The 10,458-nt window shown below is 38.6% G+C and overlaps 1 protein-coding gene across 1 annotated transcript; it reads right to left on the bottom strand.

The window, feature by feature from the left end:
- Positions 1 to 2,315: 2,315 nt before the first annotated feature.
- On the bottom strand, positions 2,316 to 3,241 carry LOC140374317 (lymphocyte antigen 75-like). Its single transcript, XM_072461175.1, has 2 exons — positions 2,899 to 3,241; positions 2,316 to 2,609 (listed from the first exon to the last, which is right to left on the bottom strand). Exons 1-2 carry the CDS (start codon positions 3,190 to 3,192, stop codon positions 2,421 to 2,423), a joined length of 483 nt encoding a protein of 160 aa, XP_072317276.1. The 5' UTR covers positions 3,193 to 3,241; the 3' UTR covers positions 2,316 to 2,420.
- Positions 3,242 to 10,458: the final 7,217 nt, after the last annotated feature.

Below are 10,458 nucleotides of genomic sequence, written 5' to 3'. Positions count from 1 at the left end.
GCAATTAGAAACAACAAAATGACTGAATCGGAGGCTGCAGACCTGAGGTTACGTGTCACAGCGACTCTGAAGAGTGCCAAACCACCTCCTTCAAATATCACATCTGAAGAGAGAAAAAGCACTTTCAGCACTGGAAAAAGATCATAGCATCAACATCCTCCCAGCAGACAAGGGACGTTGCACTGTGATTCTCAACGCAGCTGATTACGAAGCCAAAGTCCACAACCTCCTCGAGGACACGACCACATACGAGCGCTTGAAAAGAGATCCGACCAGTGGTTACAAGAAGAAAGTGATAGACTGTTTACAAAGGCTGGAAAAAGAGGAAGTGATAGACCGGCCTCTGTATTACAGACTGTATCCTGGTGAAGCCATGCCTTGCATTTATGGCCTTCCAAAAATACACAAAAAGGAGGTTCCACTCAGACCCATAGTGTGCAGCACAGATTCCATCACTTACAATGTGGCCAAGCATTTAACAACTATATTGGCTCCGCTTGTGGGGAATTCGGAACATCATGTGGAAAACACGCACAACTTTGTGGATAAAGTGAAACATCTCCAACTGGACCCAGATGACCTCATGGTTTCATATGATGTTGTGTCCCTGTTCACCTGCATCCCGACCTCTGATGCAGTAGCAGCGGTGAGGATCAGACTGCAGGAAGACACCACCCTACAGGAAAGGACCAAACTGACACCTGAACACATATGTAAACTGTTGGACATCTGTCTGAACACCACTTACTTTCAATTCCGGGGACAATTTTACAGACAGATTCATGGCTGCGCCATGGGCTCGCCCGTCTCTCCCATAGTGGCCAACCTGTACATGGAGCACTTTGAGAAGAAGGCACTGTCCTCATTCTCAGGCATAGCTCCAAAACTGTGGCTCCGCTATGTCGATGATACTTTTGTAACAATCAAGAAACAAGAGCTGGAAACCTTCTCTGATCACATCAATGCTGTGGACCCACATATTAGGTTTACAAGAGAAGACGCTAAGGAGAATCGCTTGGCCTTTCTTGATTGTTCCACGATCAGAGGAGAGGACGGGAAACTCCAAATAGAAGTATATAGGAAACCTACACACACGGACCAGTATCTGCTCTTTGGTTCCAACCACCCACTACAGCACAAGCTGGGGGTGATCAGAACCTTACAACACAGAGCTCAAGGTGTGCCCACCAGCTCAGAGGGCAAGAAGAAAGAGGAAAAACATGTCCGTAATGCCCTCTCAGCCTGTGGTTACCCCGCTTGGGCTCTCAACAGAGTGAAGAGAACCAAGAAGCAGGACAAAAGGGAAACTGAACAGAGAAGGAAGGGTGTTTCTATCCCTTATGTGTCTGGCCTGTCGGAAAAACTGCAGAGAATTTTTAGACAACACGAAGTCCCTGTTTATTTTAAACCAGGAAACACTTTAAGACAAAAACTGGTTTACCCAAAGGACAAATTGCCGACTCAAAAACAGAGCAATGTAGTTTATTCGATCCAATGCAGTAAAGAAAGCTGTAAAGAACGTTACATAGGTGAGACGAAACAGCCTCTACACAAGAGGCTTTATCAGCACAGAAGAAATACTAGTTCAGGACCTCAGAGCGCCGTGCATCTCCATCTTGAAGCCTCTAATCACTCGTTTGAAGACGGGGAGGTGAAGGTTTTAAGCAGGGAGAAAAGATGGTTTGAAAGAGGAGTTAAGGAAGCTATTTTTGTTAAAAAAGAAAGACCTTCTTTAAACAGAAATGGAGGGCTTAGGTTTAATCTTCCTGTTATTTATAATGGGTTACTGAACCCCTGGAAAGGTAAAGGACCAGGACATTCAGATGCTAATCAGGTACTCAGGGTGGTTGAGCCAGGGTCTCACTAAGACAAAGAGGACTCTAATAGCCCATTAAGATTCTGAATAGGCTAGCTCGGTAGATACAAGGGGGGAGTTTCTGTTGAAACATACAACTCTTTCTACTTCAGGAAGGCTCCGCCCAATGGGCGGGTCTTACCACAGAACAGTATTAATATCGGAGTTCTCGACCTAAATTCTGTTATTGACAATGACTCTTGGATGAGAGTCGAAACGTCTACTTTTTCAAACTGAGTCCAGATGACTATAACTGAAGCTTTTTCTACTATAGAACAGCATTCACTTAACAGATTTTATAAGCTTTGTAAGACAACTGAAAATGCTAGCATAAATTTTAGCACAAATTGATTAAACATTTCCATCAGAGAAGAAAAACTATAATAAAAAAAGAAAAACCCTTTCTTAACCCGGTAGGTAATATTATGACATAATCAAACATAACAACAAGAACAATAGTCAAATACAAGTAAATGTAGCCTATATTCTCACACTGTAAATGCGTTTCTATTTGGGGGATTGAGGGAGAAAGCAATCACAAGTGAAATGTTTAAACCACAATCTTTTAAATGATTCTTTGGCAGATAAAGTGGAGTTTCTTTGTGCAGTCCATGAGCAAAATGTCATTGTTGGTTTTGGAGAAGGCCCCACAGTGGCTCAGAGGTTCTGGACAACTTGGTAACATTTGATTATTCAGCGGCTCTCCGTTCACCCACCACCACTGCCCCCCCAGGAACCGAAGACCAGTCCAAACCTGAGGAAACAAAATATAGACACAGTAAACATCATTTATCAATCATATAGTGTGCATTTGTGTTTTTTTTTTATCAAATGACTGAATGATTTCTTTGATAAAACCTTTTTTTCTTTGAAAGGTATGATGCAGGATTGTTGCAATGATAAGCTAAATATAAGAATGTATGTTTACTACCGAATCTTCTGTAGCCAGAATAAGCCTTAATATTAGCCACAACAATACTTGGCAATACACTGGCGTCATTACGACTGGCATATTGTCTTTGTAACCTATTCACTGGTCTTACCTCTTCGGTTGCCATGTAGATCCTCTTTCCCACACGAATGTAATCAAGCTCGCTCTCCACTGTCACGAGGTTATGTTGGATCTCCAGACTTTTGCAGTGCTCCAAAGCCTCCTCCCACGTCTTCCTCTCATGCACCACCACCAGCGTGTCCACGAAGCACAAAACGTTTAGAGGCGTGTCACAAGGGTAGCTCTGCCACTTTTTGTTGACTCCATCAAATGCTCCACAGTCATTAGTAACTGGTTCCCCGATTCCCCATGCAGCAGAACTTAATATTTCTCCTGTAGCCCACATCCAGGTGTCACCTCCTACTCTATAAAGCCCAATCCACCCAGACTTAACCTTCTCTGTTGTCATAAAATGCTCCCATTCAATTCTATTTTCAGTGATGGTCGGTAGCTCGCCCTTGTTATCATGGCACAAATTTCGTGCATCTTGCCAGGAGAGACTTTCCCTATTGTATAGTATGTCATTTGAAGTGCAGTAGAAGGGGTGTTTTTCAGCACATCTTTTGCTGGACCAGGTTGAATCAGAGTTAACATATGCACAGTGGCTGCTGTTGCCTTGGTCAGTCCATTCAAGGTTCTGGGAGAAATCATCTGTGGTTGGATTTGCAATTCTGAAATGTAAGTAAGTAAATGCAAATAAATGAATGATTTAGCAACAAAATTTAAATTCATCAGGCAAATATTCATAAGCGATCTCAAAAAAAAAAACACAATGGTATTAAGGCCATTCCTTTGGTCTGGTTTTGGCTTGAAAAAAATGTTCAACCCCTCTTTTGAAACTCAGGTTTACATTTCAGTTTTCATTCTCTGTGAACCCCTCACAAATATATTAGCAACATATTGAATTAGGCCTACTCTCACTAAGTTTTATTACTGACAGTTCTTTCCATTGTATTCTATCTACCGAGTTGTTCTTGAGTAACTGCAACATTTTATATACATACGTAGTGTCGATCCAGTGCCATTCTGAGTCGTTCCTCTTGTCCCTCTGCAGACCCATCCAGACCACACTCAGTCCGTCAGTGACAGAGTTAAGAGTGGAAGACGTCATAATGTCCAAAGTCAACATGTCACTGTAGCCAGTCCTGCACTTATATAATGCCTCCGACCAAGTCATGTTCAAAGGTTGAGTTTCTGGGTCTGCGACATTCTCCACCAACAAATAATACCCATGTGTTATAGCGTGTGATGCTTTGCAAATCATCGCAGTGATGAGCAAAGGAAGAAGGAGCTGTCTCTCCATCAGGATTTTCCACCATCAGCCAAAAGTAGAGACCAACTGCTCCAGTGTTTCTTTTATAGTTGCAAACACTTGCCCCTCCCACAAGGTAGACTACTAGTTGGTATAGGCCTATATGACAAATGTTAATGCTTTTTTTTTTTTTTTTTTGTAGTAGTAGTAGTAGTAGTAGTAGTAGTACACCAATACAAGTAAACAAGGTTTACAAGGTTTGTGATTCGGTACAACATAAAACAATGAACAATAAATAAGTCAAAAAGAGAAACTATTAAAATGTACAAAGCAATCATAAGAGACATGACTGAAAGGGTTTAGGCTGAAGTAATAAAGATGTATTATGCCGAGCCCTATTTAACTTTAAAGCACAGAATTCCATGGAAGCAGCATGTCAGCATCAACAGGACATCACATAGAACGCTATACATTACTCTCTATACAGACAAAATACATGGATCATTTAGTTTGGTTTTCAAAAAATAATGTTTTATACCTTGTTGGTGCAAAATAGTCTGTGTGATATAGTTCTATAAGCCTTCTTTTGGAGTAGAAAAGGATTGATATTACTTTTGTAACATTGTTTGTAATTTAAGTATGGAAGTATGGACGGAGTAAGTTTCTCTCAAAATTAGTTTAATTTTACCCATTATGACTTGTGAATATAAAAACGACTGACTTTCTGTGTCATTTGGGCATTAAGAAAGAAATTGTTCTACAAGAAAAAAGGATTATTTAAATATTTATTTGTAAAGCACAATAGCATACCAACATGTGATATGGTCAGAAGTCAGGCCAACTTTAAAGTGAGATTATTTCAAATGTATTACTTAAAAGAAGGGTATAAAGGATATATATATATATATATATATATATATATATATATATATATATATATATATATATATATATATATATATATATATATATATATATATACATATATATCTATCTATATATATATATATATATATATATATATATATTTGTTTATTTATTTTTTTAAAACATTTATCACATTTTTTTTAATCATATCTGTATTTGCAAGTATGCAGATTGTACTTCATTCTTCATTACAAAAACTTTTTACATAATGTTTCTACTTCCATTTTTTTTTTTATTCTATTGCCTAAAACAACTATTCTTAGTGCCACCAATGGTATCATTGGTTGATTTTAAATAAAAGAGTATTGTGCATATCATCCTCAATAAGGTCCATTCAAAAGAGGTTCAAATTTCCACAGAAGGTTTCAGCCAGGCGCCTTACAATTCAGAGCACCGGTATCTGTGATCACAAATATTTGCCTTTTGTTTAGTATCTGACAGTCAACATAAATGACAAATGAGAAACAAAACAGAACCAAATTGTGCAGACAGTAACTCTAAACGTCGCGTGGCTCATTCAAATCCTCAACATTCAAAATTGTCCTTTTCATGCTCCACCGGCAAATGAGGCCCCAGTCTAACCTTACAATGTATTTACATTCAAGAACTCATTTTTCATTGTAAATACTCAATACTGTAACTTAATAAGTACTTTGTAATTCTTCACAAATATTTTGAGAGCTATCAAAGGTTAAAATGTAGTTGTCTTGAATTGTGAAAAAAATTTGATTTTAGGTCTTTCTTGTTGGTTTGATCTAGTCAACAATATTTTTTTACTCTTTAACTCAATCTGCCATCAGCTGAGATGTCACTATGAATTTGCTATAAAATTAACCCCTCAGCCATTTCAGCAGATCTCATAAAATGTGCAATAGAAGTGACTTTTATGGATAATTTTATTTTAGTAAAAACAAATTATACTTACACAAAATGGAGCTTTGAACACCAGCCTCTCACGTGAAGGGCAAATGCCTCTCCTACTGAGCTAAACAATTCAATATAACTGTGACATGCGGCCATTTTAGATGTTATTGGTCAAACACTGATTGCCTTTATTGGCCTGACCGGACGCCACTGACAGATACCTACAAATTGTGTTTGGTGAGAAAAATGTATCATACTTTTATCAGTTGCAGTTGAAAAAATACTTTCGTAAATCGGGGGGGAGTAAAACTTACAGTTTTTTACGATTGAATAAACACTAAAATCTAAAGTTTTGCCTAATTATCGGCCTCAGATCTGCACCACTGTAAACACAATAAGTCAGTTCACACTTTGTGCAAAACAATACACAGTGGTTTACTACACTGAACACACTTGTATGAATTTAGACACAGAAGTTTATCAAACTGTCACTTTCTTGCTATTTTAAAGCACTGACTGTCAAATGACCACACCCATGTGCCAGCTCATTGAACACTGTCATCAGGCGCGCAAACACAAGATCGCTTATTGTAGACACACCAATCAGGTTTAAGCACTATAAAAATGCAGCAGGTGAGTTCACCAAACTGAACCAAAATGGAAGGAAGAGGAAAAGGAAGAGTGAGGATGAGAGGGGGAATCGGAGGAGGAGGAGAAGGAGGCAGAGGCCGTGCCAGAGGTCGAGGTCGAGGTTGAGGTCGAGGTAGAAGTAGAGGTAGAGGAAGAGGAAGACTTCAAGCAGGAGGAGGTGAAGCTGAAAGGAGAAGAGGTCCAACTGTACTGTGTTTTCTTTTTTGGGGGTTCTTTTTGTACTGGATAGAATGTTCATGAAAACTGGGAAGCCATGTTGGCTTGAATATACGGAAAAAAATAAATTACATTGTTACAGTTTTTTACGATTGAATAAACACTAAAATCTAAAGTTTAGCCCAATTATCAAAACCTTACACTCAAGGAGCAAAACTCGGCCTCAGATCTGCACCACTGTAAACACAATAAGTCAGTTCACACTTTGTGCAAAACAATACACACAGTGATTTACAACTCTGAACACACTTGTGCATTTAGACACAGAAGTTTATCAAGATGTCACTTCTTTGCAATTCTAAAGCACTGACTTTCAAATGACCACACCCATGTGTCAATCTATTGAACACTGTCATTAGGTGACCAAACACAAGATCGCTTAATTGTAGACACACCAATCAGGTTTAAGCACTATAAAAATGCAGCAGGTGAGTTCACCAAACTGAACCAAAATGGAAGGAAGAGGAAAAAGAAGAGTGAAGATGAGAAGGAGGAAGAGGAGAAGGAGAAGAAGGAGGCAGAGGCCGTGCCAGAGGTCGAGGTCGAGGTAGGGGTAAAGGAAGAGGAAGAGGAAGAGGAAGACTTCAAGCAGGAGGAAGAGGGGGAGGAGTTTGGGAGTGTTCTTTTTTGTTCTGGATAAAATGTAATGTTCATGAAAACTGGGATTTTTTTTCTTTTTCGCCATGTTGGCTTGAGTATATGGAAAAAAAATAAATGACGTTGTCAACAGCATTCGTCTTGTGTCCTGTGTGGTGTCAGTCATGCACACAAGTGTGTGTAGTGTTCACTGTGTGTGTTGTTTTGCAAAGTGTGAGCAGACATTGTGTTTACAGTTGTGCAAATCCGAGCCATGTTTTGCAAATTCACGGTGTACTTCACCCATACGACTCTATGCACTTAGAAGCAGAATTAGCCGAAAGTGTTTAAGGTTTTCAACAGCAGCGTGTAACTGGTGCAAACATAGTTAAATCATATGCAACGTGTGTGTTTCAAATGGTAAGAAAATATGGTTTTGATAAATTAGTGTAAAGTTTTTTACAAGAGTGTTTCATTTTGCAAAGGAGCTAAAGTGTTTTGCTAATTGGGTTTGAGGTTGTGCTAATTGTGTGTAGGGTTTTGCTAAATAAATATCTATATATATCTTTTTGAAACAAAATAGTGCAATACAGTAATCCCTTCAAATCTAAAAACTTAAAATATCGAGTATATATAGTGTATAGCTATTTAGAACTACTATATATATATATATATATATATATATATATATATATATATATATATATATATATACACACACACATTACTTGACTATACACATTACTTGAGAAAAAAAAAATCTACACCACTATTTTGTTGAGTTCACTATTGAGTTCTTTTGTTGTGCGTTGATGCTTTTGGTCATTCACTCCTTTTGTTTTACCAATGTGTTTCATTGCATTTACTTTGCTTGTTGATATTGTAATTTGTGTTCAGCACATGGATCCATTATATTATCAGTTCAGCAACGCAAAGATTGTCGGCAAACCGGGCGGCAAACACTGAAAGTGTTTTACCGGGATTTTTGGCTTTCACGCGCCCCCTAGTGGCAGAAAGTGAGTACACCAGAGAGATCGAGGGGATTAAACCTGTGGATAGCAATCTAACAAAAACGTTGTTTCTGCCCTGTACCTTGTAATAATTAAAACATTTTTATTAATTTTTTTGCAATTTTAGTGACGTTTATAATGTTACTTCCTGGTTGGACATGAGCAGAAAATACGACATAGGTGGAGGTAATTCCACAACAAGGGCCAAAATCCATTTAAATCATAATAGTATGATTTGACAAGCAATTACACCTGACCACACGTTTATTTTGTTTCTGCATTTTTTGTGCGATTACACTTTTTAATGACATAGATGGAGGTACTCTGCATGGATCTATTATGGTAATCTGTTGTAGAACTCTGTTGAAGATCTTTATTATTGAGCGTCTGCTTATGTCATAAAGCAGACACTATATATTCTTGTATTTTTGGATTGTAGGATTTTTGACGCGTTTCAACTCCTTAAAGGTTGAATGGATGATTTTTTTGGCCCAAATCTGAGTCTCATTTCCTCGTGGCGTGGACTCCCGATTAGTCCTGCCACATATCAATCATAAAACGCACCTACCGCTCACCTGCAGCCGCGTGCTCACCTATGAGAGTCCCTATGAGAGCAGCAGTTTCCGCATGTCTAAACCGCGCATTGATCTATCATAATATAGTTCCCTCAGTGTACGCCTTTAACACTTTCACCGATTTCAACAAGTTATACCTCTTTACGATCGCTTTTGGGGGTATTGCTTTTGACATTTTACATACCATACTTTTTTTCAGTATTTACAAAAGTAAATTTCTAATGCTAATGCTAACGCTAACGCTAATGCTTAGCGTCTCTACAGGGAGGAGGGGTGCGGTGCGCGGTGCGTGGGTGCGGGTGCGTGCGGGGAGCATGGCGCGCCGTGTCCCATGCGGGGGAGCAGGGCCGGCCCAAGCCTTCAGGGGGCCCTAAGCGAAAAAAAATTTTGGGGGCCCCTCACCACGTCGTCAGAATCAGTTTTATTGCCATTGTCAGTAAACAATTCACATATGGGAACTTTCTTCAACGCAAACAAAGCGCACCAAAACTCCAGGGCATCTGTTTGCCAGTTAGTTTATTCTCAGCACCTCACAAGCTCAAATATTGATAACTTAAATCCCACAATACAAATTGGTATTCCGCTGACATCACCTCTACTCCCTGTACAAATAACACACGTCCCAGATATGTTTTTGGGCGTTAAGGGTCTACAGCCACATTAACACATTAGTTTAAATTAATGAACAGGGGGGGTCTGGGGGCTCTCCCCCAGAGATTTTCAGACCTTTTTTGGGTCTTCTGCTGCATTTTAATGTGGTCCAGCCGGCTAAAGTAAGAGTAAAATGTCGAGGTTGTAATGCTATAAAATGATGATGTGATGAAACTGTGCCAGGAGAATATGACTAAAGCCAGTTATTAATACATTAGTGTACTTAATTACTCAATACAATATTGGCTATGAAAAATAATTATGATCAAATTGATTCATTTTAACTGAAAATGTAAAATTAATAGTTATCCTTACTAATTTATCTTTTACAGCTCCCAACTGTTCCTTCTTGCTAAAGTGACAAAACAAGTTATATTAAATTAAACAAATGGCATAAGCATTGCCTGATTAACAATTAACACTGATAAAACAAACATGTTATTCCCAGAGAATGAACAGAACAAGAAGTGAAGGTCCAAACCTCGCTATAGTGAAGAGACTGCGTTTCTGCAACTTTGCCACTTTTATATAAAAATATATAGTATTATTCTATAACAGACGTAATCATAATATGTCTGGTTATTTTTCACTATCAATTTATTCTAATTTATAACAAATAGTCTAATGATGCTTTTTAAATAAATTTAAATGTTTTATTGCTCTATTAAAAGTGAATTACAATATAAATGTTTGTTCTGATCAGAACACCACACACTGGACTCCTGCATGAAACAATGCTGCGATGTGATTGGCTGATGGACCTCACGTGCATAAACCTTTACGTTCCTCTCAATCCACGTTAAGAAGTCAAAGTAAAACAGACATCACGAGTCACGATTGATCTCACACATGGTGATGTGAGAGAGAGGGACGCAAACTCAAACCCGCTC

The sequence above is a fragment of the Eucyclogobius newberryi genome, unplaced genomic scaffold (assembly GCF_026437365.1).
Source record: "Eucyclogobius newberryi isolate DKJ021-1_F unplaced genomic scaffold, fEucNew1.0.hap1 SCAF_3, whole genome shotgun sequence".
Classification (NCBI taxonomy): Eukaryota; Metazoa; Chordata; class Actinopteri; order Gobiiformes; family Gobiidae; genus Eucyclogobius; species Eucyclogobius newberryi.
Note: the sequence above shows the minus strand (reverse complement) of the source record. Positions and strands in the feature narration are given on the sequence as shown.

What these genes read in the sequence shown, in the direction of transcription:
- LOC140374317 (XM_072461175.1), bottom strand. Translation starts at nt 3,192, where the DNA reads ATGTGGGCTACAGGAGAAATATTAAGTTCTGCTGCATGGGGAATCGGG. An exon ending in TCTACATGGCAACCGAAGAG is followed by an intron (nt 2,610 to 2,898) that starts GTAAGACCAGTG and finishes TTGTTTCCTCAG; the next exon opens with GTTTGGACTGGTCTTCGGTT.